General features: G+C 33.2%; 4 protein-coding genes and 1 long non-coding RNA gene across 12 annotated transcripts in view; 2 read left to right on the top strand and 3 right to left on the bottom strand.

The window, feature by feature from the left end:
- CngA (Cyclic nucleotide-gated ion channel subunit A) overlaps positions 1 to 5068 on the bottom strand; it is a 41619-nt gene extending 36551 nt beyond the window's left edge. The window contains exon 1 of the mRNA XM_064356807.1: positions 5052 to 5068. The gene's annotated coding sequence lies outside the window, so the exon portion shown is untranslated. The remainder of the gene's footprint in view (positions 1 to 5051) is intronic.
- Positions 5069 to 11580: 6512 nt separating this feature from the next.
- Syx6 (Syntaxin 6) lies at positions 11581 to 14930 on the bottom strand. The gene is made up of 7 exons (XM_962400.2): positions 14715 to 14930; positions 14360 to 14529; positions 13555 to 13649; positions 12801 to 12860; positions 12521 to 12753; positions 12051 to 12145; positions 11581 to 12002 (listed from the first exon to the last, which is right to left on the bottom strand). Exons 1-7 carry the CDS (start codon positions 14747 to 14749, stop codon positions 11926 to 11928), a joined length of 765 nt encoding a protein of 254 aa, XP_967493.1. The 5' UTR covers positions 14750 to 14930; the 3' UTR covers positions 11581 to 11925.
- A 282-nt stretch (positions 14931 to 15212) lies between these two features.
- On the top strand, positions 15213 to 17066 carry LOC655921 (small ribosomal subunit protein uS7). The gene is made up of 5 exons (XM_962478.4): positions 15213 to 15371; positions 15668 to 15801; positions 16123 to 16344; positions 16524 to 16739; positions 16946 to 17066. Exons 2-5 carry the CDS (start codon positions 15673 to 15675, stop codon positions 17012 to 17014), a joined length of 636 nt encoding a protein of 211 aa, XP_967571.1. The 5' UTR covers positions 15213 to 15371; positions 15668 to 15672; the 3' UTR covers positions 17015 to 17066.
- Positions 17067 to 17111: 45 nt separating this feature from the next.
- The window catches only part of LOC100141919 (3',5'-cyclic-AMP phosphodiesterase 4A), a 61876-nt gene continuing 52120 nt past the window's right edge, over positions 17112 to 26867 (bottom strand). For 6 of the 8 annotated variants that reach the window (XM_015977611.2, XM_015977616.2, XM_015977615.2 and 3 more), the window contains 12 exons: positions 25233 to 25392; positions 25075 to 25175; positions 24888 to 25019; positions 24636 to 24806; positions 24343 to 24583; positions 24033 to 24285; positions 22026 to 22303; positions 21729 to 21974; positions 21410 to 21681; positions 21216 to 21363; positions 19267 to 19635; positions 17112 to 18455 (listed from right to left, as the gene is read on the bottom strand). In XM_015977611.2, the coding sequence (XP_015833097.1) occupies positions 18433 to 18455; positions 19267 to 19635; positions 21216 to 21363; positions 21410 to 21681; positions 21729 to 21974; positions 22026 to 22303; positions 24033 to 24285; positions 24343 to 24583; positions 24636 to 24806; positions 24888 to 25019; positions 25075 to 25175; positions 25233 to 25392 (2394 nt within the window). In that variant the 3' untranslated portion in view covers positions 17112 to 18432. The remainder of the gene's footprint in view (positions 18456 to 19266; positions 19636 to 21215; positions 21364 to 21409; positions 21682 to 21728; positions 21975 to 22025; positions 22304 to 24032; positions 24286 to 24342; positions 24584 to 24635; positions 24807 to 24887; positions 25020 to 25074; positions 25176 to 25232; positions 25393 to 26867) is intronic. The other 2 variants (XM_015977612.2, XM_015977613.2) reach the window with 2 other exon arrangements.
- On the top strand, positions 24998 to 25907 carry LOC135267228 (uncharacterized). The gene is made up of 2 exons (XR_010335604.1): positions 24998 to 25137; positions 25199 to 25907. It is a non-coding gene; the product is annotated as an uncharacterized LOC135267228 (long non-coding RNA).

The raw sequence follows: 26867 nt of genomic DNA, 5'->3' as shown, positions 1-26867 counted from the left end.
CGGATTAACCCGAATAACGGAAAAGCTCACATCCGGTTGGTTAGTAGGTGGATGTCCCGCAAAGCACTGAAGATAATGCGCCAGCTCTCTACTTTTAATTAGCTTAGAGTTATTACAGACAAATCGAGGTGTGTGCGCAACAAGTTAATCTAACTGAAATAAATATTTCCGTTTTCGTGTAATAAACACGATACTCGGATTAAATCCAGGGCTGGACTTACACGTGGAAATTTTAATGCTTGAATGTCGGGGATTCCAAATCTAATCAGGTTTAAAATTTAACTAACTTACTGTACTGACACTACCCGTGTTGCATTATTGATTTAGATGTCGGGCAAACAGTTCAAGCATCTGTAAAATAGTTATAGATTTCGAGTAATAGCATTGATGCCATTTTTTTGTTTTAAAAGTCGAAATAAATCATGTCATTTAATGATTTTGATTCATAGCATAGAAAGGATTTTAAATGCCAACTGTTTTTTTTTTCTAATAAATAACGGAACAATTTTTATCTAGTGTGGCAGCGCATACAACCAACAAATAAAAAAGCTTTTAAGTAGTTTAATACAATTTGACTGCAAGTACTCGTACTATTTGACTGTCCGTAAGTAAGCTAAAAGTGCATTTTTGTTGAATCTCAAATACTAATGATCAGATAATTCAGCAATTGCTAAAATAAAGTTTTTGACATTATTTTTTCTCTATGTATGTATTTTTTTATTTTTTTACAATTCATTATAATAATGATAAAAATTAATTTATCAATTTTTATTTATCAATAATCGCTGAAAAATATTATTTTGGCAATCATTCTGAAACAATAGCTATTTGTATTCCAAGGAAGGAAAGTCATGTATTCTCTCCCGACGATGTATTAATTATTACCTAACAAGAAAAGAGACTTTTCTCCAGTGTTATATAAATTTTTTTCGGAAGCATCATCAGAACATATCATTTTCCACCTTACAAATATTCCATGAAAGTAGGGAGGAAATAACGTTTCAGATAAACGTATAATTTAAGGCTAGCAATAATGTTTTTTTTCCGAAATCATAAAATTTCGATTAAATAATATTTTATAGTTTGTGAATATAATTTTTTTTAAATTAATTAATAGCTATTTTTTGTAAGGAATTTATGTACGTGAATAGAAGAAACAAAGTATTATTTATTAACAAACGCTGATTTCTGAGTGAATATTAGTTTTTGAGATACAGCATAAAAATAGCAGACTCACTTTGTATATTTTAACAGCCTTTCGGTAAAAGAATATATTTCTCTGGGTTTTTAAAACAAGTTAACTAATGCAACTATTTGTAAAATATTTTTTTAATTTAAAGTGCTACTTTAAAAACGACCTGTGTCTTTGCTGGAATTAATTTCTCCTGGACGGCCTCACTCTCGTTCACAAAGTCCTTGGAATACACCTCAAGTTCCATTTTGGTTTCAAATTCACACACTAGTATGTTGTAACATCAATGATTTAAGCAAATACATTAATAACACCAACAAATCATATCGTTCGTACTCATACAAGGCGATAAAATTGCTCAAAATATACGAAATCGATAAATTTTGCCCATTTCGGTGTAAAAATAAAATAAAGCGTTGCGTTGTATGTACGACAGCTATAATTATAGATTACAACTAAATGCTGGTAAATAGTTTTTTTGGTTGCATATTTTCGAAACTAGAGCAGTCAAGATTCAGAAAAAAAAATGTAAAAAGTAAAGTTATAAAGCAAAATGTTTAACCATGTTATTTATGATTATTGCCACAAATTATTTTTCCAGTCCACGAATTTTTAGTAAATGTTATAGCGATTGCCGTCACATTTTTAAATTGAAACTTGAGAGACTTCAGAAAATCCTAGAAACCCCCATTTCACTTAATGTCAGAGTCAGTGACCTGATAGTCCTGATACCAAGCCTCATCCTTATGGGCTATGAAGATTACAGTTGTTACTAAGCTGGTATCTCCTCTGCTTGTTACAAGATGTGAGTGGATTAGGTAGATGTGAACTGGGACGTATCATCCAAAGAAATATTACTGTTCATGAATACAAAGTAAACTAAACCTCGGCTTTTTAATTTTCTTTACATAAGAGCTTATTCAATGGAAATAAATTACAGAAATACATCTGCCACGGACGGAATAATGCAAAAAATACGTTTATAATTATCGATCTCTTTGTGGATGGAAAAGACTTTTTGAATGTGTACGTGATCACAGACTAATCAGGTTTATTTGTGGTGGCCACAATTGCTATTAATTTGCTAAAGATCTGTGGTTTCGTTTTGTGCACAGCTAAAGTAATTATTGTTTATTCCAGACGTTGCAAATTCTTTAATAAATTTAAGCCTTCACACGTAGTAGATCACAGTTAATTAAACATCAACAATAGTGAATGCAAAGCATGCAAAAGGTTTTAAAATCTTAGTAACGAAAGGTTTCAGCTCCCTCTTAAAGCTCTTTGTTGTGTACATTGCGTTAAGACTTTAAAGCAGCATCGCGTTATTTACGTAATGCCTGCAGTGTTTTTCATTGGGCAAAAAACATTAATTGTGTCTAGGCAATTCGAATGAACTGCACCACCAAACGAAAGTATCCACTTAACTTTTGACTCGTAATGAAGTCACTCTGTATTTAAAACATTGTAGGACAAAGTAATAAAGTTGTGTGTAAAAGTCGTCTTATATTTTTATGCTCCGCCAAAAATGTTTCACACGCTGAAACCTTAATATACGAGTGTATCTGCAGTTTTAATTCCCACAAAACACACTTTTTAGTGTCGTATAAATCACGCCCTCCCTGAAGTTTTCTTATCGCTTACAATGTTATCGAAAGCCGCACAAAGAAGCTTTTGTTTAATTCCAGACCTTTGAAGCTTTAATTCGAATACTTGTTCGACTTACGCAGTCAATACAGAATTTAAACGAGTTTTTTGGACGCTAAACTGGCCAACAAATGATTAAATTTATGGCAAAATAAATTCAGATCATACACAAAGGAACAACGCAAGATTTATACTTTTTACAAGCGGAGATTGTCGTAAAACTTTCTTTTGTGCCTTTTGTGATGGATCGCAACTTTTCAGTTAATTATTTCAAGTAAAGACGCTCGGCACTATTATCAAATGTTGTTGGCCCCTCTGACCTTCGGAACTTTGAGTTTGTAGTTCTGAAATGTGAGATGTTATTGGCTCGGAAGGGTTTACGACCTGTGGCAATGAACCTTGCAGGAAAGTTGTGCAGCTTTATATTTTATGCTCATCTCATCGATTCCTTATAAATCTGTCGTAAATTACAACGTCCAATCCAAAATTTCTTGGCCAGGCTTTCGAAAAACTTTCCCAACGCAGTGTGTTGATTAAAATGCTTTTTTATTATCCGCTCCGTAAACATATCGGAAGAGAGAAATGTGCAGTTTATTCGCATCATTTCTACGAAACGTAAACTTAAAAACGATCCTTAAAAGGTAGCTGCTACGTGATTCTTTCTCCGCGCAAATAGTTCGACTTTTATGGAGACAACGCGGGAGATGTTTGTCAACAGAAATTGATAGTTTTAAGGTTCTGTAACTGTAAACTCTCAAAAACTGCGGCGTACAATTTAGATACTGCTACGGATTTACTATTTCAGTTTTAAGCAACAAGTTAATTACTCCAACCGCTATTAGAAAGTTTAGATTCGCATCAGGAATTAGGGTAATAAGAAAGTTAACTCAAATTCCGAAAATTACCGAAAAGATTGACGAGGTTCTAGTTTTGAAAAGCGATATTTTCGTTCAAGTAATTTATGCCAAGAAACTTTATTTACTTGAATGTAAATGCAAATAATTTAACCACAGACGAGTAAGGTTGCACTATATAGAGAACGTTGTTCCAAGAAGTGCAAAATTTGAAATTGAACTTTTATATAAAATGGTTTCTTTACAATTGAGTGTTGTTGCTAAATTGAATCATTCTCTCACCAGTTAGTTTGTAGTTCATTTTAAATATTTGTAACCAAGTTTAAAGAGGTTAAAAACTCGATTGATTTATTTTTCTCTAAAACAAATAAGTTAGAAACAAAATATATAAAAATAAAATGAAAGAAACTAATTTTTTGGTCATTTTATTAAAAAAAATGGTACGTAATTTTTTGGTAAATCTTATTTAAAATACTGTATTTCTTTCAAGCCATTTGAACTTATTTTTATTAAAAATTGAGTTACAAATTTGTGCATTCTCTTAAACATAGATCTAAATTAAACTTTTTTCCTAAAAACGTTTTTTTATAAAATATATGTATGTGCTGACAATGATATCATCTTTTCAAATTTTATTATTTTACTCGAAAACGGACGAAATCATATTGAACTTGATCTTATATTTTGCTTTTTTCTAATTAATATTTAGCTTATTTTTGACCAAGAATTTTCAAGACTATTGTAATTAGGTTTAATTTTGTTACTTTTCTAGTAATGTAGTTTGTTTTTGACCAAAAATATTGAAAAATTTTAGCAAAATTTAGTGAAAAAAATTGCAAATGACGTTATTTTGCTCTTTTTAAATTATAATATTGTAACAAATTTTTGACCAAAATGACATTCAACAAAGAAATCTTTTTTGAGCAATATAATTTATTATATAGTTTTTATACCAAAGTTTTCTTAAAATTAGTTTAAAAATGACGAAATTTCATCGAATTTGACGTTATTTTGCCTTTTTCGAGCTGTTTCTGAAGGTTGTTTTTGACAAGAAATTTTGGCAAAAGTTTCTTAAATTTAGTTCAGAAAATTACAAAATTTACATTATTTCGAGTAATTTAGTTGGTTTTTGATTGAGATAAACAATTATTGTTTCAGAAAACTGACAAAAAAAGTCTTAAAACAAAAAACTCACGACTTTTTTCTAAATATGCTTGAAAATCACAAAATTGACCTTTATCGGGCTAATTTTTGGCCAGGAATTTAAAAAAATGCGACAAAAAATTGGTCAAAACAAAAATCATCAGTTTTTTTCTGAATTTTTCAGAAAAACTGATCCAGAAGTGTAAGGCACTACATACCGCAAGTTGTTCAAGAAGCCAGTTTGCAAAGGAAGCTTGAACATGTTGTGCACTTCATAAATTATTAATTATGTGAATTCATTATGCACACAAGCATCAATTTGATAAAATCGATACGTTATCAAATCATCAAAAATTAATGTGCCGCAGATAATAAATATGGTAAATATAATTTATTCCAATTTGATAACAGATGGTGTGCTTGAATGTAAAAGTATCGTCACTGAAGAAATTCATTCTTGCAAACTTGTGAATGGCGTAGTAATTGAATCAAAAATTCCTCCAACACTGAAAGAGAAATAAATAAAAGCCTGTAATCTCTAACGAATCCCAGGCCATTATGAACGTTGAGAGCCTCATTATCGAGCATTTCCTTCACTAACTTAACTGCATTAAAATTGCTAATTCTTGAACAATAATTTGTTTTTTTATTAAATTTTTGAAGATTTAAATCCGATACGTTTGTTCATAAATTGGCAAAAATGAAAATCCGAATCGCTCCGACGACGTTTCCAGCATTCTAATAAGAGTGAAAATTGTACACATATGGAAACGAGTCAGACAGACCTAATATAAATTAAAATCTCTAGAGGGCTGGAGTGTTGGGTCAAGTGTTATCTAAACATTGCAGAATTTCTGGCACATAACGTGCTGGAGGTGGCTTTGCATCATCCGAAGTTGACGGTAGGTACTTCCGGCTTCCTTTAACAAATTGTTCAACTTTGGGGAGAAATTTAACCGCTACATCTCATTAAACTTGCTCCAGCATAAGCCTCCCTCTGTACGTGATCAAAATCCGGTCTCATTTAGCACTTGCAGATTAATTAAAACTATTTCATTTTTAAATGAGGCAATTTATTATTAAACATATGCACTGAGCCGAACAACTGAACTTTGTAATATTGTGCGGAGGTGAAATTAACGAGGATTTAACTGTTAACAACTTCATGGAACTAAATCACTGACACAGTGTTCGAACACTGTTTAGTCAAAATCGATAACTTATTACGAAGATCGTTTTATGGCTACTATTACCGTCAGTTATGTTTTTATAGTTTGTGATAAAATATTTCCTATAAATGCGTTTTTACGAACCTATTGATTAAATTAGGTGTTTTCAAAACCAAATCCTTTCAACAATTTTCGGGGAGGAAAAAATTGGACAACAATCGGCTGTAATTTATATTAAATGTTAATGACTCTCTCTCGAGAGGGATTCTCCGCCAATTTATTTTATTAGGATCTGATAACATCCTCGAGATAGCTTAGAGGAAAGAACAAATGGAAGGCTCAAATATAAAAAAGGGAGGTTAAGTTTTATTGATAGAAGCCGAGCTTCCTGAATTAGTAAAATATCAATTTCAATTTCTGCCCCTATTACACAAAATTTAGTGTCAACAACTGAGAGAAACACGCCCTTGCGCTTTGCTGCTTTTAATTAACATTTAAAAATAAATCGCTCTAAATTGAAATTTTCTGGAAACTTTCTAACCGCTTTAAGATAATGATATCAAAGCAAGGGCCTGAAAGTGAAAGCTCGATTTTTTAAATCTTAAAACATTATCAGATTGATTACGAAAACCAATCTGCCACAAAATCATGCAATAATGCAAAACAAAAAACGCAACACGAGCGGAAAATTTGTGCAAAAATAATTAGTAGCAGCAAAAATCTAATTTTATTCGGGTTCAACTGCCTGCGAAGAAAGAGGCAATTAAATTGTATACAAGATGTTGTTCACCTTAGGATTAAAAGGAGCAATTAATTTATTGATTAGGAATGTGTGGAGAAAAATGATACATTTCAACACCCACGCTTTCTCTCTGCCGTTTGGTGTCCCGATTTGGTTAATATTTCAGCAACCCTTTATGAATAATTAAAGCTGAAGTACATTTTGGGCGAGTTGTAATGCTTGTCTGGGTGTATATCTAATCCACCTCTGATAAGCTGTCGGAACTATTTAATCCAACTTCAAAACGCTCAAATACTGCAATCACAATTAAAATCTAATTACTACAAGTTTATGTTTACTTGCCACAAAAATCTTTGTGCCCTTTATTGGAACAGATACAAAGAGAATTAATCCCTCACCACAAATCACTAGCTAAATTCGCAAACAAACACATTTTTTACAAGTGTTAATCGAGAAATTTAATTACGGGTAAGTAAATCCGGGTATTTAATACTCATATCAATTTACACTTAACTAGCAGTTTAATTGGAGTGGTTGATAACGAATTGTCCACAACAGAAAACCGGTGTCAGTCATTTTAATTGATATTTGGCCATTTTTTACACTTTACTCATTACTGTACAAAAATACATCCAGACAAATATGCAAATTGTATCATTCGGGATAATTAATTGTTAAGAGCATCAGTGTGTGAGGAAAATTAAATTTGAAAGTTTTGCTAGTTTTATTACGAGTTCTCGCTACTGAAATAAAATTTACACGATTCGCGAAATTGTTTCGAGCTAAATTCTCACCTCATTTCACGGCTTTGCCTCAAAAGGCGACAGTTGATAGTGGAATTTATATTCAAGGATTATTTCTCATTTTGAATCACTGTTACGTAAAAATTTGGTCATTCCACTCAACCGTGTGGTTGAACTCTTTCATTAAAAGTTTTTCCGAGTTTGGAAAGATTAATTTTTTTTTCGTACCAACCTTAGAAAGAATTTTTCATCCAGTCGGGAAAAACTTTACCACTGAAAATCACAACACTTGAGTATAATTTCGGCGCAAATGCCAAGTTCACTATTATTTATTTTTCACAAGTCTGTGAAGTTATCTAACCACATGTAATATTCAGCGATTAGTCGACGCCAAACGTCCCGACGCAACTGCTTCCATGCAGCGTCCGGACTGAAATCTTCCCACTCCCTATCCAGACGCATCAACGCTCTTCGAAAATCGCTCAAAACCAAAACTGGGCAAATTAAAATTTTCTTGTGCTCCGATCTTTAGCAATAAAAAACACTCATCAACAAACAACAAATAATTCAAGTGAACAAGGATTAACGATGTCAATTTGTTTCCTTAATTACGAAAAGAGAAAAATCAAATAACTCCAAAGCGCGGCAAGCAAATGATCATATTTCTGTTCCCTTTTATTTTCTTATTCATGAAAAGTTTGTACACTGTGTAGACTGATAATTTTTCCCCTTTCTAAACTTTTCCAAAGACGATAAAAGCGTCCCTGATAAAATATGACTATTGTGCACAAATGGTGGAGGCGCCGGGCGAACGAATTCATTAAATTTGAAGAACAGTAAGCACGTATCTGTTTTCTATTATTAGAGCCATTAATAAATGAAATTGTTGGAATTATTAATGCTTGCACGTAGCTATTAGTTTTCGTTTTGTTAAAAACAAAACATTAGTTGAACCAAACAGTGAATGAATTCATACCCACGCGTTATTTTTGTGGAACTTTAACTAAGCTAGTCATTGTTTATGTTTCGGATTTGGTCCGAATTCAATTGTAAATGCGACCGAACGAACCTTTGAATCACAACAGAGTGCATTTTATTTTAATAAATCAGTAAAACATGGATTGTATTGAAGCTTTTCAGCTTTCGGCCGAGATAATGATTAAATAAAGTTGATAAACGAATAACATTAAAACAAGATGATAACTCTTGAGTTTGCCACCCATTCACATAAAATTCTGAATTGAATATAACCAAGTTTGGTTTAACAAGGGCTGTTAATTTACAAAACCTTTGGATATGTTCTGTCGTAGAAAATGGGATTTTCATGTACTTGTGCTAAATGAGTTTAAACTAAAACACGGTAAGATTACGAAATTTCATTTTAATCAAGAAACAAATTATAAACCCGTCGTTAGATGACAAGTTAACGTGAGAATCTTGCAGGTCTTGTAAAATAACTTAAGTCTATCGACTTTAAAGAAACCTGTATTAGTTTACGAGTTATACAAAATTTTATTTTTCCAATGACCTTAACAACATATTTATTGTATAAGATACAACAAAATGTCCAACTTTTGAAAAAAAAATAAAATTTTATACTTTTCTTTGTCAGAAAAAAAATATTTGTTTTAATGAAAAGTTAATAGGGTTTGTTTATTTATAACAAAAGTTATAGTCTGGTTGTTATAGTCATTTTTATTTCACTTATACCAAGCTCTCGCAGCTGTTCGTTCCATAAATTAACACTGGAAATTTAAAAGCTTAATTGAATTAGACAACCACCTGACAAACAAAATTTATTGGATAAAACAATTTGATTGAATGTTTAATACAACAATTTTTCCATGCATTTAACTTAATTTAGGCCGATGCGACGAGTATATTGGGTCTATTTATAATGAATATAAATGTCGGGTCATATTAGTCGCTAATTGCTTTATCTATGAATAACAAAGTGTAGTCTGTAGGTTTATAAATAGAAGAACCCAAATCTCACACACCTAATGAAATAAGCCGTCAGGATAAACTGCTGAAAGGGAGTACAATAATAATTAATTATTACGTATTAATCCTTTATTCTGAAATGTTTTTTATTACGTTGTCACGTCTCACTAAACTTGATAAAAGTGAAATTATTAAATTTGTTACTTTAATAACACAATTAAGTTGTAGCGAAAGTAATTTTCGGCAAAATAATCCATACTGTGTTGCCACTAAGCCAAAGATTTCTTTATCCGCCAGTGGCCCCATGTCGTTGACGTTCTGAATTCATGAATAATGTATTAAAATCATCCACTTGGCTATCAGTCGCGACACGTGGAAGACACAAATAACTTGATTAGTTCATGTTTTACAATTCTCTCTCTTACCTACTGCCAGGTACCTCATTGAAACATGTGTAATAAAATAACACAGACAGTGAAAAAATCTACAAATAATAAGTATATGAAATCTATGGATTTTTTTCATACATACTTCATCGAAAAAATGCGAACGAAAACGAAATATTTTTTCACCAACTCTTGGGACGCAATACGCATTTTATTTGAATGTTTTTAAATTGCAAATCCTCTCCAACTGCGCCTTTCATTTTTTAAGAATCCAAAATGACAGAGAAACGTTTTTAGTTCCAGGGAGGTAATAGTTATTTGTGCAACAAGGGAAGAAAAATAGCTTTTTCACGATGGTTGTGAATGATTATACCTACAGTATATAAAAAATACAAAGTGGGGCGACTAAAAGTAGGTTTTTAGGTACCTTATCTCAAAATCTAATAATCATACAAAAGTAAACGTTTTTTGCTTCCAAATAGGTAGGTACTTTAGATTTTTCTCTACATGTGTGAATTTTTCCGAAATTTTTCTATAATTCCTTATAAATATACAGGGTGTCACAAAAAAATTTTTTGAAATAAATTGGTAATGAAATTCAGTATAGTATTTCCAGCCAATAATTAATCAAGTTACTAACACTCCGCGATTCAAAATTTTAGTTTTTCCTTTAAAATGTTTTAGATTAAACCCCTATTAATAATCAAGTAGGAATTTTTGGACTTACCTGAGAAAAAGTGTAAAAGAACTTAAAAGCTTCGTCTTGTGAATGTCTTCAAGTGACCAAAAGCAAATTCACTATCACCAATAAATAATTAATAGAACACAAACTAAAAACGATTATTAACACTTTACAAACGTAGTTAAACGAAATTAATCCTAAATCTTTAGCACAACGCGTTTTAAATTCGGATTTGACAGTACAAAAAATATGACAGGTGTAAAATCGGCGGAGGATTACAAGCGCGGGAATACTACCAACCCAACAGTACGCACTAAACACCCTACTCATACGAAGATCTCAGTGATTTTAATGTTTCCAGGTTATTTAAAAAAAAGGAATCTATCGCTGGAAAAGTAGTACTTTCTTTACAGAATGTAAAAAGATTCCAAAAAGAAAACAGACCAAGGAAAGAAGAGAAAAGATGTCAAAGAAAATATTCAAAGATATTGTTCTAAAGAATGATAAGATACGGATGTAAGCGATGACGAAAATGATGTTTTTTTGTAATAGTCTTTTTTCTCAAAATACGCACGAGAAAAAAATAGTTAGATACCCTATTCGAAATTAAAATACTGACTACTTTTTTATCTGAGAAGTTTACATCTTGTATTTTATCATTTTATCCCTTTTTTAAATTAAAAAAAAAACAGTATACTACAATATACTACTTTCCTAATTTGTTTAACAGGGAAAAAACCTCAAAATACTATGTACAAAAAGTTACTTTGTTGTGGTCTTAGGAAAAAATATTTCCCACAACCGCTTGCACCTACATTTTGTTCAGCAGGTCATGAATGTTAAGACGAAAAATAAAACAAAACCTGCCTCGTAAAAAGTAACGGATGCTGGAGAAAAGGCTAACGTGAGTGTAAAGTACTCCACACAAGTATTCTTGCGAAGTTTACACTTTGTAGCTTGACAATTGTGTGCTTAAAAGCGCAAGAATTACACTCAGGGCGTGTAAAACATGCAAATTGCAGAACCAACTGCTGAATTAAATCATGTATTTCCCCGGTGGTTGGAAATAAAACTGCACAGATATGTGGGTACATTTTATTCATTTTCGTACTAATACATACAGTTATCCATAATAAATAAAAACAATTACACGATGACTAAAAATATATTCAGCTATTATTCAGATATATGGTTATTTCCAAACGCTACAAATATTAGGATACCTCTACGACACTATTTTGAATTTAAAAACGTACAGTTGTGCTGTACAAATGGCACGCTGAGTCACTAAACCTATCAGGAGTTTCAACCGAAAAAACTGTGCTTGAAACAAGTGTGTGAACGTTGGAAAATGTATAAATATAACTAATCATTTGTACTTAGACTATCTCTTAACTTGGCTTGCGGTTGGCCTTTAAAAACGAAATCACAGTACGGAAAATAAAATTATCACAATAAGAAGAATGATAGATAGAACGATGATAGCTGTCCACTGCCGCCGATCTGTAAATAAATCCCTGACAAAAGTGGCAATTTAATACGAAAATTTACCGTTGGACATGTGCAACACTTTCGCCATCTTCTTCAAAGTCGAGTCCAGTTTTGAGTCGGTGTTTTCGAGTTCAGTCCCGAACTCGTCCAACATTCTGCAAAAAAGGTAAACATTGGAAAAAGCTAAAATAATTATTCTAACATCGGTGACGCAACCTTCGGATTATTTTACAACACAAATAATTTTTTATCAGCTAAGTGCCATTTCCCTTATTACGATCGTCTTGAATGTTTGCATAACATCTAACCCGATAGCTGGATATACCGGTGTAGAAGTGATGGAACAATAGAAATTAAAGAAAATTACGCATTTAACAAATTACATTCTGATTTCCATAATTATGACATTGAAGGAAAGCTCTCATTGAATATCATTATACTAAGATGCGTTTTTTGGAATTTTAAAAATAGGGACGCTGTTTTTTTTCGACAAATAAAATTATTATTATTGTTAAAAATAGAATTCTTACCCTGCCTGTTCATCGAGCTCGATTCCAATGTGTCTAGACACCGTTTTTAACGATCCGAGGGAATCACCGATAGCTTCCAAATGCTCTTCTTGTTGTCTGGTCATATATTGTTGCTGCGACAATGTGTCGTTTAAAAACTGACGTTGAGGGCTGTCTAAATCGTTTTCCAGTTTAGAGTATTTTGTAGTGCCGTGGCTGTTGGTGACCCTGACGGGGCTATTGTCGAGTAAGGGCTAAAAATTCAGCCAGTCAGCTTTAGAATACTTTAGGTGTTGTTTACCTGTCGTGCGGTACGATCACGATCTCTGTTTCGATTCATGTTGATTTTATCTTTCATTGACTAAAAAATGCAAAGTCTGAGTGTTTGATGTACACAAATAATTTTCTATTGAGATTTTAATGGTATGATTAATTGTGGACTACACCCAATAAAAATCTCCTGCCTTTAAACAAGTAAATCCATACAAAAAACTCATTATATTACGTATGATAATTATATTTCATTACCTTTTACAGTTTAAATCAATTAATTTCCCTATGTACTAACACGTAAAGCCGCTGTTTTTAAAACATTATGATAGTCACCTTAACATTTTCAGTAACAAAATTGAAAAGTAAATATGTTTATTCAAGGCAAATAATCAATAAAAAGTCCGACTAAGTTATTAACAACGTAAGTTGTTAATAGCCCTTTCTTTTGAAAAAACTGACTACTTTTCAAACATCGGAAGTCGGAAAATCAATTTATTATTTAGAGCTGAATAAATTAATCAATGACAAGGACTACAAGGAATAGTGTTAAGCAAATACAAAAAAAAGTTTTTTAAAAGTGGAATACTTTAAAATATTAAATATTAGCTTATCAGGTTTTATTAAATTGTATTGAAAAAATGGTTTGAGTGATTTGAAAATTATTTCAAATTAAAAACATAAAAAAACATACATACCAACTTAAGTAACTATAGATTAAAGTTAAAATCACGTAAGAGTGAACCAAAACCGAAAATATATTGTTAATTTTTAAAGCTTTTTACCTTAACTTCTTCACGTGTTGTGTCAATGAAGTTTTTCCTGATGGTAAGTTCTTTGTTGTCGATTTTAAATTTTGACGGATTTTTCTCTACAATATGTGTTTAACTGTTAAGAAAAAACTTATCTCCTTCAAGAATGCAAACAAAATGTGTTGTAAACTAATTATTTCTATATTTAGAAGAAGTTTAATATATCACTTTTTATTGAAACCAGTTTTTAATTGTGATATTTGTTTTTAAAGTAAATTACGAAGAAAAAAGTGACACTTAATATTTCAAAGATATAATTATACTCGAACTGTTTAGTAATTAAAAAAGTAATGAGCATTTAGAAACAGTAATAGATAGTTCTTATAATACTCATTTAACACCAGAAATGTCACCTACAAAGTTACCAAGAATGACTATTTTAGTTAGCCACAGAAATATTTTAATTTTTAGTTGTTTGAAACAATGTAATGTAATAAATTTCTATAATACCATGACTCAAAAGTGCACAAATATAAAAAAATTTGTAAACAAAAATATTTTTTTAATATTAAAAAACCTTAAAATATTTGCACAACTATTAACTTCACGTGTATATCTCGTAAAAAAAACTCCAACAATTTTTTAATATAGGAACTCAATTGGATGTTTTTTATCACCATCCAAGAGATGATTTCTATTTATTTTAATACAATGCTGTTACCAGTATCGCCAACTTAAACAGATATTCTTGATCACTTTGTATATTTAAATTTGTATGTGAGATTTATTGGCTGATAAACTGGTCAACTGAGTCAATGAATGTGTTAAAAAAGGATATCAATTGTGTCTTCTAAGTCCTCCAGGTCCCATTCTATGCTACGTAAAGAGTTTTTGAGTTCTGTGTTGGTCCATTCTACTTCATCCTTGGTGATACAGATTGAGTCATCTTGCAATTCAGTCCATCGAAGATACAAGCCCCTTGTTTTATTTAACGCCTTAAATACCTCACTAAAATTTGATCATTCTATTTATAATGTAATTTGTTTACATTGAACAACCAAAATCAATATAAATAAAATAGAAATGAAACACATCCCCACAAAGCTCATGCATTGTTGCAAACACGGAATTTATGCAAATTAAATGCTAATCACGATAAAAAGTCTTATGTTTATGACTGCACAAAGTCTTACTCTTTCACTACAAAAAACGGGTCCTCCAACGTCATGTCAATATGTGTGGGCTGGCAAGTTCTGCACTTGCAAACTTAACAGTAACTTGCTCATAAACATGTGGAATGTTGGGTGGATATAAACGAAGAACCATATAACTTCATATTTTAAGTAAAATAAATCATAATTTCAACAACAACAATGTCACTAGCAAGGGAACGTCAGTGGTATTGATAAACCTACCTCTGTGAAAAACCCTAAATTCCACCCCTAATTATCTTTAATTTGTATAAAAAGGAAACACGAAATTGAAAATTCAGTCCACTGTATTCACTATCACATAACCTACGCTTTAGTTAAATAACGATGAGTAATCATTGTCTAAACAAATACTTGATGTTTTAGTAACAAATTCGTAAGACCCGCCGTTTTAATCAAAAAGAAAGTCAGTGAAAAAGTTACTGGAATTAGAGTTGAGTAAAGAAAGAGCTAAGGTCACGACGATGCGTGGAAGGGAGACAGATAATCATAGGGTCTCCAATTTCGTAAGGTTGCCATTTCCTCTTCTATTATCGCCATTTTGAATGGCGAAGCTCTTTCCGGTTCACCGTTCATGGTGGTGAATGTGTTGATGGTTATTTTGCTCATAATTTAATAAATATTAGACAGAAATTCCAGGTATGTATTACAATTTCAACCAAAATAATGTAGAAACACTAAATGCGTGTAAAAAACACAACTGCTTATCTCCACCTTGTAAAAAAACGAATTTTCACGTGGCACGTGTTTCTATTTATCAAAAAAACATCTTATGGTGAAATAAGTGGACCAGTTTTTTAAAATGATGATTTTTTATTTAATTCTGACACCTCTTGACAGAATGCCTCGTTGTTGATGCACTACGACTGAAACATGTGTCTCGACAATTTGGGGTTAGGTTGGTTTTGAAGAGCACTAATAGTTTTGCGTTTTAGGAAGAATGGTGGACGATTACGATGAAATCCAAGCGGGGGCTATCGCCGCGCCCCAAATGGCGGAAATGCCAGAAATTAAATTGTTCGGCCGGTGGAGCTGCGACGATGTTCAAGTCCCAGATATGTCTTTGCAGGTGAGTTTTTCACCTTAAAGTAGGGGCATTATCGTAAAAAAGTAAAGCAGCTTGCTGGAGCGCCAGTCAGTTGCAGAAAAACTTGTTTTGAGATTCATTTTATTTTTGCTACAAAAGCCACTGATCAAGAGTATTTACCTAATTTTTACCGGCATTTTTTGAGAAACTATTTAAAATTATTTTAAATGATGAAATAACATTTTTTTAACTTTCTGACACCTCTTCAGACCACCTCATGGTGACTAGTTAATCTGAGTCGATACTTACGTATTTCTTCTAACCACTTGTGTAAGCAGATGTTCATTAGTTTTTAATTTGCAGGACTACATTGCCGTAAAAGAGAAGAATGCCAAATATTTACCTCACTCAGCAGGTCGTTATGCGGCAAAAAGGTTCCGCAAGGCCCAGTGCCCCATTGTTGAAAGATTGACCAACTCTTTGATGATGCATGGGAGGAACAACGGCAAAAAATTGATGGCCGTCCGTATTGTCAAACATGCGTTTGAAATCATCCACCTTCTAACTGGAGACAACCCACTTGAAGTAAGGGTTATTTTATTATTTATCACTTCTTAGTTTACTATGATGATTTAGTTGTTTTTCTGACACCTCTTCAGAAAATAATTTGTTGAAATTTAGCTACCATTGACTGATTGTAATAGTTTCAAACTTCAAGTACCAAGTAATGATACGTCGAGTAATGAATTTTAAATGTATTACAGGTTTTGGTTAATGCCATTATTAATTCTGGCCCCCGTGAAGACTCAACCCGTATTGGAAGGGCAGGTACCGTTAGGAGGCAAGCCGTTGATGTCTCTCCCTTGCGTAGGGTGAACCAAGCTATTTGGTTATTGTGCACAGGTGCAAGAGAAGCCGCATTCCGTAACATCAAAACGATTGCGGAATGTTTGGCTGATGAACTCATGAATGCGGCAAAGGTACGTTTTCATTTAATTTTTTGCTAAAATGTCCTTTCTAATGCTGAGGAACGGGTCAAAGTTCCGTAGTTTCGCTAAGGACTAAAGCAATGCACTTTTATAAATTTATAGATGAGTTCTTTATTAAATTGAAACCATCTTTTGTAAATTTGCTACAATCACAATTGGAATTGTGGGGCAATAAGTAATGTGTACTATTTTTGCAGGGATCATCCAATTCGTATGCTATTAAGAAAAAGGATGAGTTGGAACGTGTGGCTAAGTCTAATCGTTAATTGTATTCATGTCCTTTTGTTACATTGGGGCAAATAAAGAAAACATTTCTAATTCAGTGGTTTCCTTTAAACCTGGCCCTGGGGAATAAAAAAGCGGTTTAAAAACATGAATTTATTTATCAACCATTTCACAAACGATGAGTACTCATGTTGAACTCAGATTTTAAGCGTAACAATAGGATTCTTATAACCCTTTGTCTGTATACCTCCCTAATGTCATTCTCTAAGCAGTCTTATTGAAACACATCATATATTAACCCTGTTAGTTCAACTGTATGGTCCTAAAGTGAAATTATATAGTTTTGATAACACTGAAATGTTTGTGTCTGGAGTCTATCGGTTGTATGTTAGGGTACAATTTAACACACACTTATGCAACTTCCAGTAACTATGTATGAGTTATGTGTGTATGAATTTGTGGTCTTATGCGGATATTATAATTGATCCCAAGATGACACCAGAAAGTGGATGTGTTAAAGGAGAGACAGACTATTGTTCGCTAGAAAACTTAATTATGATTCTCTAAAAGTACATTCCGTTACCTCAAAGAACTATGTACCTACGAATATTTGCAGAGTCAACGTAAATCCCTTAACAAGTCATGGAATTTTGATTATTACGTCTGCAACAACCTACTACGAACATACAGTATACAGCACATTATAAAATGAACCACATTCAACAGTTATTACAGAGTAATGTTGCAAGAGGGTACGGTATACTAAGTGAAACGTTTGCAAAGATCGCGGCATATTGTCTAAAAAAGTGGTAAAGTGTGAGAAAGAAATGTACGCGAACATATTGTCGACTAGTGATCTTTGCAAATGTCCGATACATTGTACAATATATAAAAAAGAAAACACAGAGTAAACATCCTGTCGGGGTTTGCAACAGTCGTTTCATTACAAATATAATATATCAAGAAAGTTGATTCAAAGTTATATTCATATCAAATCACTAAGATTGCACCACATTCAAAATCTGTAACAAACTCAACAACACTACAACTAAAATACTTTTCATGTAAGGTACTTAGACTTGTACATAACGAACTAAGTATTAAATAGATGAATATGCGCAACCGTAGTGCAAATAAATTACTACGTCTAGTTTCTAGGGAAGAACTACCTATCGTCACATACACTGCGCATGTAAAACATAAAAATCCTAACAATCATTGTGACAACTAGAACATTTATGATTATTTGGCTTGTTTGATGATTATAAATAATGAGCTAACTAGTGAAGATGTCAGTCAGTGAATGTTGGTCCTTATTGCACATTGGACGGTGATGTCCAGAGCCCTATTGGCGATAGAGGCAACCGTCAAAACACTTGAAAATAAAATCACAGTTAGTTTTTGTTTGCCGATCATTAAATACTATGTTCGCGGAGCCGCAAATCGCTCCTCATCAACTTCACAATCTCAGGTTACCTGCAACTTTAAAATTGGATCGCAAAAACATGTAATCACAATGGACTTTTTCAAAATTCTATCGTACTAATTCTTTTTTGAAAAAATCCATGACAGGGGGCTTAATTAAATCGGCACGTTTAATGCGTAAGAAGCGTGATGATGTTATGCTCTGAAAAAAATCAACTCCAGGTTTATTAAGCGATCCATTATCCACCCTCCACTCACGATTTTACTTTTATTTACACACAGAATGGACAGAGTGGATAACAATAATTACAAAAAATATCGTGTAAGTACACACATTCGGTCAAAATACGTGCATAAAAATAGAAAGGAACTGCAGGGTGCAGACGGCGTTTTTTAAATTTTAGAAATACGACGAAAATCGTATAGTAATCGTGTTAAAATATAAATAGTACAAGAAAAGATAATATTAATTACTTCAAAACCAATTTTTTTGAATAAATAAATAAATTTTGATCTTGTATATGCACACATTTCGAATAATTTATATAAATATAAAATCTGAAAAGATAGTCATTTATTCAAACTATATTCAATATATGAAAGAATATTATTAAAAAATTGTTTAGAAACTTGTCTTAGAAAGCCCACAAATAAAAGACTATCTTTCTGAAACGCTAAGCAAATAAGCCGCAATTTCAGGCATGCACGTAGCTTTTGCGTTAAAATCGCAGCTCAGCATGAAATGGTTACGTGAGGAAGCATCTGTGATCGCTAAAATTCAAAAGTCGCAATCGAACAGTGAAATAACTGCGAAGCATATTTTCATAAACACACTAACAGTAAAAAAAGACTGGTTGTATGTTCTTACCGGAGTGTCCAACAGTCAAAACTTCAATAGGCAGTGATCCTCTTCGCCGAGCCAGCAGCGCATCAGGATTCTCAGGTCTTCGCAGTAGCAGTCGTGAACACCCTTCAGAATGCGACGATTCGGGTAGACAGACAGTTTCAGGCCCGCCTGAGCTGCGTCTACGCAATTGCTTCTTTCTTCGGCCAGATTTGCCGTTCAGGCTGGTGTGACGGGTGAGTTGCTCCCGTCGTTCGCCGCCCGCTGGAGGCAAGTCGATGGGGGCGGAGCCCCTGCGTTGATATTGCCAAAAGGAACGAGTTGTCTCCACAGGCGTGATGTTTATTACTTGCTCTAAATTCTCATCCGTGTATGAATCTGAAGCGGTGTACACTGAAAATTCAGCCAAACGTAGTTTTCAAAGGCTTTGGCGTAGTTTTGAGAGAGTTTTGAAACAGCTAATTGAAAAAACAATTATTCCTTAAGCTACTAATACGAGTATCGGCAGAAAATTGGGAAAGAATAAAATCAAGTGAGTGTGGGGCGTTTCTTGAAAAAAACTTGAAATTCGGTTATAATTGTTCTCCTAGAAAGCATGATTGTAAATACATAATAATTTTTCTGTATGACACTTATTTCTGACAATATTGACATCTAAAAATTTTACGAAATATGAGACACAGAGTTTCTGGAAGCTTTTATTCAAAAAAGTGATGCGTACCAAAATATTTAAAATAGTGCTTCATATAGAAAATTCTCTGTTCTTTTTGATTCTGAAATCTGATTTGGAATTTGAAATTTTTTTCGTGAAGAAAACCGGAAGTGAAGTTTCAAATCCGAATTTTAATAACTTGGACCATTTTTTTTAATTATTTTTATTTCAAAAAATAGCTTTTACACTATAAATCGCAAAATTTCTAGGAGATACAGTACGGTTTACGCAAGAAATTACGCACTTTTGAGTACATTAAGTACTATATCTCCTAAACGAATAAAGATCCCATTTTACGTCTTACAGTGTGAACTCTATTTACTTTAAGCTATTTTTCAAAATAAAAATAATTTTAAAAAACTGGTCCAACTTACTAAAATTCGGATTTGAAACTTCACTTCTGGGTTTTAATACGAAAAAAATTTCAAATTTCAAATTTGATTATAGAGTTAAAAAGAACAGTGAATTTTGTGTATAAAACACCATTTTAAAAAATTTGTTATATATTGTTTAATTAGAATAACGATTTACGCTTAATATTTGGTCAATATTTAGAAGTCAATAACTTTTTAAATAAGTCGCTCACAAAAAAATCATTACGTATTTACATTCACACCTTTTCAGAGAATAACAGTAACCGAAATTCAGGTTGGCGCCCCATTTGCAGAAATAAAGCCAATACCATTCGTCAAAATTATAATAAAAATATCAATTTGTCTTTAAGTTTCAACGCTGTTTTGAATTGCTGCAGAACACCATTCGAACAATCGTTCCTTGTTTGTAAAATTCTTGATTGAATGAATTTATACTTTCATTTTCTATGTCTTTTCTGTTAAAAATAAGTACACCTACCACTTTTGTTTCGCTAATTTGTTGTAAAATTCCCTAGACTGATAGGATAATTAAATAGAGCTTTTTTTTGTAAAAATACTATTTTTAGAAACGGCAAAGTGTTAAAAACAGCTCGCCATGTTAAATTTTTAGTTGAATTTAACTCGAAACCTAATTTCGCGTGTATCAACTCAATAATATTAACGAAGCCATTTTCGCCGAGCACGCCAAAGCAAATTTGATTGTATTTCCTTTTAGGTAAAAACGGTGACAAAATAGTTTCCCATGTATTGTATTACAAAAGTTTCAAACTATAATGTGTTGAATTTTGCCTTTAATGGAAATTTGATGTAGTCACTGCGAGTAGTGAACGCATATCAAATTTCCTCCACTGTGCTGCTTTTCTCCTCTTTCAAACGCCATTACTTACGATAGTGAGCAATTTCAATTGGCACTGATCCCCTTCGCAGCGTCTGTGTCTCAGACAGACATAATCCTCCGCCCGCAGAGGACACGCTGTCATCGGGACCACTCAGCGGCAAGGACACCGGGGCCGAGCCCCTCCGCCTGGCCAGCGACTAAAAACCGATTTTCACTCGCAAAAACTAGCATTTTTCCGCTTACCGTTGTTGTTAATCTTCTCGGATCCACGTTCTCCTTCTCGTATCTTTGCCCAGGGTCGGACAGCTTGACCATTTTGCAAACTTTTTCCTTATCGCTGTTGGCCTCCTGTTCGCGCTTGCCTGCCAGGGATGATTTATGCGGAACTTCCGGGATCAAGAAATCAGGCGAACGGCTGTTATTCGGGCTTAGGACCGCTATAGCTGGGATCGTGTAATGGGGGACGTTTGATATGTTTTCGTGTGAGCCATGCGATGAATTGGACCTACTTTCACCTAAAACTTGGGCGTTTTTCACCAGTTTGGTCAATTAAAAATCGTACCTTCGTGTACGGTTTCAGTGCAAGTGGACATTTCGACCGTTGCCGACATGTATCTCATGCGCACGTAAGGCTGCGGTGGTGGAAACGTCTGCTGCCTTGTTAAACACTTTGACGGAGGAGCAACCGAATTGCCTTGCAAGACTGAGGAGAGACGGCTTGCTGCCGCACTGCTCGTCATCGAGGCTATGCTTGGTTCTGGGAGCAAATTTTCTGCACTTAAAGGCCGCTCTGGTTGATCTTCCGCACCTTAAGACGTCGCAAATTGTTTAAAAAAATACGCTTTGTGGTCATTGTTACCTGAAGAAAGATGCGGACTTGTGGAAGATATAATAGAGGATTGCGAACCGAATTTCATGAGTTCGTCTTCCTCGCGAAGTCCGCTGGAAGTTCTGGATTCATTTTGGACAGGACTGACTGGAGACCGTCCAGATGAAGCAGCTCTCCCGGTTGGTAAGCTTTCTCTTCGGTAGATTGTTCGTGGCAGTGATGGCTCCATGTTAACCGGGACCGAATGGCGTCTTACTCCTAAAGTGTGTTCTAACGTTGGAACAGCTAATGATTGTCTTCTTATTTCTCTGAAACGGCGGTTGTAAGAACATACAACTAAATATAACGCACAGGTGCATTATAATAAACGACAAACAATTTCTTTTTTTTTTTTCTAAACATGTGTATTTAAAAAATGTATCTGTTGACCTAAACGGACTGAAATTTACCTCCAGCTAGGCTTTTATTGTTATTAACCATGAAGGATTAAATTTATTTGTTTACACATGCCAGCTGAGATCTCCTCGGTCAATAATTCGGTTACTATACCGTTTTCGAATTTAAAAGTAAGGTTTTTAAGTTTGCAAAATGTTGAAATAAAAACAGGACAGGAAAAGGATGAATGTAAAAAATTAAAATATTTCCGAATTCCTTTCCAATTACATTCAAAGTCCATTTTCATTTTTTACAGTTTTAAAATTGTGGGATTTGTTTTTTTAAATTATCAGTTTTACTTATTCTCTTCTACACACTCAAGAAAAAAATATGCACGGTTATTAACAGAGGTTTTCAGCCCCGCTCCCGTGTTCTGTAGCCTTAGTTATTACTTATGTTGGACTTTTCACCTTTTGTAGACATTATTTATATTCTAAGAGGCATTTCAGAAAACTCTTTTTGAATATACAGTCTCCCAAAAAAGTGTGGCGTCATAATGTTAACTTTTTTATTGGTACGCTAGTATTTTTGTGCTCAATTGGAATCCTTTTTAATTATTTACATACCCCCAATATTTTCTATTAAAAAAAAATAAAAACCAAAAAAAAATTGATAATAGAAATACAAACTGTCTGATTATAACTAGGTACGTACAATTTACTATTAAACTTTTCACACCTTATCTTATTTTACATGAAGCCTCCTGTTTATTTTTATATTAAAATAAAAACAATTATTCTTTCTTATTAAGTTATTACAACAAGATATTTTATTATATCTTTTTTCACCTTCTAGAACTGCATTGTAAGAAAAATTAATTTAAGGTAAAGAGTAAAGTGAAATTTATTTTTCTAGTTATAAAATACAGTAGAGACAGTTCAAAACGATTTCATTTTGTATTTTTTTTTTCGTTTTTTGTTTATGTTTTTTAACCAATCGTGAGACATAATTCTGTTTGGTTTTCTCTTTTAATTCATGTTTTTTTGGCACCAATTCAATTTTTTTTCAAAATTATTTTTAATTCGAAAAAAATCGGTTATCCAAATGAAAGGATCTATCGTTGTCTACCTTTCTGACTTTTGCGAGCTTATGATTGCTATATGCGTGTATTATTTCTTATTTTTAACATCCAAAAAATCACAAAAAGCATAAGTATTACATCAAAATTTTCTGCTAATGTAAGGGCAGATAGGGCGACAAAAAAACTGGCCATCAGATTTGTCTTTAAAGAGATTTCGTCTCATTTTCATTGGTCATTTCTTAAAAAAGGATCCACTTCTGGTATAGCGAACTTTATTCATTGATTTTTAAACTATTGTTTGCCTGATCTTAACTCTTTAGAAAAATACTTTACACAGACAAAATAAATTCTACTCAAAACAAATTAATGATAATTAAGAAGTCCGTATGTCTTTTTTATAGTGCTGGTAAAGATTTTTTCTTAGCACGGAATGTGATAAGTATGTATTTTATGTTAATTGTAATGTTTTCGCAACTTTTTCCTCTTTATTCTTTCCGGGGAGAGAAAAAGCTCCGGTTGAGATCGCCTTTGTCCCGCGTGAATAGATTGCCGTTTACTTACGGAAAAGCCTATATTGTTACCTTCTCGGTGGCGGAATGAAATCCATAATACTTGGAGTTTCAGACGATTGCTTTGTGGCCTCTTCATCGTCGCTAACGTCAGGCTCGGCGTCTGACAGTTCAGTTTGCGTTTCCTCTGCCTGTTCCGCGCTTTCTTGTTTTTCCCATCGTTTCCGGTTGGCTTCTAAAATTTCCATCATATGAGTTGAAAGTGTGCTTTTAAGAAACCGGTGCCATTCAGAAAACAAAGGTTTTACCACGTAGCGGAAGAAACCTGCAAAAAAAATTTCGTAAAAAATTGGATGATAAATTTGGTGACGCGGCAGCGTACCGACTTGTATTTTGGCAACTGAAGTCGATTGTTGATCGCAAATGGAAGTAACTGGAAGATTTAGTTTTCTTTCGAATTCGCCCTGTCTGAAAAACTCGTCGCAGACTTTTAAGCTCCATTTGTGAGAGATGTCCCAGGGTCGGGTGGGGTTTGAGATGTCTGCACACTTCAGAGCAATTTGCAGTATGAAATGTCTGTCTGTCGTTTTGGTTAAATCTAAACTACCTTCGTCTAAATATGCCTGAAAAAGTGCCATTAAGTACGAGGGAAAGTGCGGTAGAAGCAAGTGTTACCTTGAATTTTGTTAAAAACTCGTTTTGTCTATTAATATCAGTGGCTAATATGAGATCACGTATTTGCAATTCGAGCTTACTTCTGTGAGGCAGTAGCTGTTCGGCCACCCCGCTCTCTAACAGACAGCCAACAGCCGATCTCCAGTGGTGATTCTCTAATACCGACGTGTTCTGGAAAAGTTTTGTTTGTGCTTTTCAAATCTGAATATACACAACAATGAGAAATACTTGAAGTTGTGCCCGGATACGTACTTGGTACAGAATGGCAAGATGATTCGACGTTGAAATGAGGAAGTGCTGATTGACACCTGGATGGTCCAAGTCGTGAGCAACTGCACCTATCAAAGCTGCCATTATTTCCAGTTCCGAGAGATGCTTTCGAATCTGCAAAAGCGCATTATTTCAACCGTTGAACCGGCAGACAATAGACGTATCGTACTTTTTCCTCTTGCAGGAAGCAATGCATTGCTTGTGTTACATCAGTCGCATGGATTGAATTGTGGTAAGGATTCGTACTGTGGTATCCTTCTTCAATGAGAGCTGCATTGTCACAATTTGTTTAGGCGATTTATCGCAATTGAAACACCGAGTACTTACTGAAAAGTTTCCATACACGGACTACGTCCAACTGGAAGTAATCCAACAATCCGTACCAATGGAACAAATGGACACAAAGGACAGGCAGTGCTCGGCCGCCGGCCACGGTCTCCAACGTAAAAGCGTTGAAGCCCCACAGGCCAACTCGGTCCAAAATTCGCTGCAATTTCCACAAACAAAACATCAGGAAAATCCTTAATTAAACATTAATTTATTAAAAATAGTAGACAGACGTGCGTGGTCTTCATATAAACTCGTTGAAAACAACACAAGTACCCACAGGGAGAATTAAAAGTATGGAAATAAGAGCTGTTGTCTTAACTATTCATATTCTAAAGTAACTCATTGGTGGACTTTAAAGTACAAAAAAATGTTAACGTTAGATTGAAAAATTAAAATAATAAAATTTATTACACTTTTCTTGAATGAAACAAATTTTTAGTTTAGTTCGTTAAGACCTTCCTTTAGCTCCTTCAAAAGTACAATACATTCAGAGCTTTTCTTCGTGGTTTCTCTGTGCTTCAAAGTAGAAGCTTTGGGACTTTTTATCTATGTATAAGTTTGACTATTGTTGTTATAATAAAGGGCTTTATTTTTCGGTCCTTGTCTTATTGATATTGTGAGTTATTTTTAATGATTTCATGCTAACTATTAAAAAAATGTTTTATAATGTTTTATTTTTATTTTTTTTATTATTATTATAAAGATAAAGGGGTGTACTACTAAAAATAGTAAACAAAAATGTCGGTTGTCTTTAACTAATATTAAAAATAACGTCATTCCTCCAATCCTTCAAAACGATAATTGTTTATTATCTACGGATTGTTTATAAAAGAGTAGGATCTCAGGTGCTTCTGGAACTTGAATTTGCTGCATTTAATTATTTCATTTCTATAAAATTTCTGAAAAGTACCAATTTTTATCTACTCAAGCAAGCAGTAAAACCAAATTAAAAAAAAAACTATAAGCTCCAAAAACTATTTTATCTCCATAGCGAAGCAATATTTTTTATTATTCTTGAAAAGTGAATTCAAATTTCTAACTTAAAAATGAACTAATAGTTTTTCTTGTAAATAGTTTAAACAACGAAAACTGTTTTTAGCATAAGTAATTATTTTACAGTGATTTAAACTGATCAAAGTCTCTTACTTTTCCTACATGACGTCATTTAAATACTTAGGAAGTAAGTAAAACATTAAGATTAAGTGTTTTGTGTTTTATTTTTCTATAAAGCTGCGTTTTAAAACGAACCTGACTAAAACCAGATACGACATTCCCAGGTCCCATCTAAGCAATTTAGCGCTTTCTCCGAGCTTAAGATTTTAATATTTGAAACGAAAACTGGTCTCCTCAAAGCACTAGAGTTTTTAATATTAAAGACATAAAATATGTCTAAGCAAAGAAAAATTAATAGCAAAATCTTCCACTTACTACTACTTTAAGCATCAAGATTTCAGATAAATCCGAGGATAAATCCTTTAAAAAAATTCACGTGGCATTAAAAACTATCAAAACATATTAATTTAAGAAATTACCCAGACTTCAAGCAATAATTGTTCCGAAGGATATTTATAAACATAATAAACAAAAAGGAGAGGTAATTTTTATTGCAAACTATTTTGTTCTTGAAACTAA

This window comes from Tribolium castaneum, chromosome 1 (genome assembly GCF_031307605.1).
Source record: "Tribolium castaneum strain GA2 chromosome 1, icTriCast1.1, whole genome shotgun sequence".
In the NCBI taxonomy this organism is placed as follows: Eukaryota; Metazoa; Arthropoda; class Insecta; order Coleoptera; family Tenebrionidae; genus Tribolium; species Tribolium castaneum.
This window is presented reverse-complemented; position numbering and strand designations above follow the sequence as displayed.

Bases quoted from the DNA above. Each gene is read 5' to 3' on its own strand.
- LOC655921 (XM_962478.4), top strand. From the start codon at position 15,673: ATGGTGGACGATTACGATGAAATCCAAGCGGGGGCTATCGCCGCGCCC. The intron at 15,802-16,122 runs GTGAGTTTTTCA...TTTAATTTGCAG, and splicing joins TCCCAGATATGTCTTTGCAG to GACTACATTGCCGTAAAAGA. The intron at 16,740-16,945 runs GTACGTTTTCAT...CTATTTTTGCAG, and splicing joins AACTCATGAATGCGGCAAAG to GGATCATCCAATTCGTATGC.
- Syx6 (XM_962400.2), bottom strand. From the start codon at position 14,749: ATGACGTTGGAGGACCCGTTTTTTGTAGTGAAAGA. The intron at 12,754-12,800 runs GTAAACAACACC...CTGAATTTTTAG, and splicing joins GTGATCGTACCGCACGACAG to CCCTTACTCGACAATAGCCC. The intron at 12,146-12,520 runs GTAAGAATTCTA...CCTTTTTTGCAG, and splicing joins GAGCTCGATGAACAGGCAGG to AATGTTGGACGAGTTCGGGA.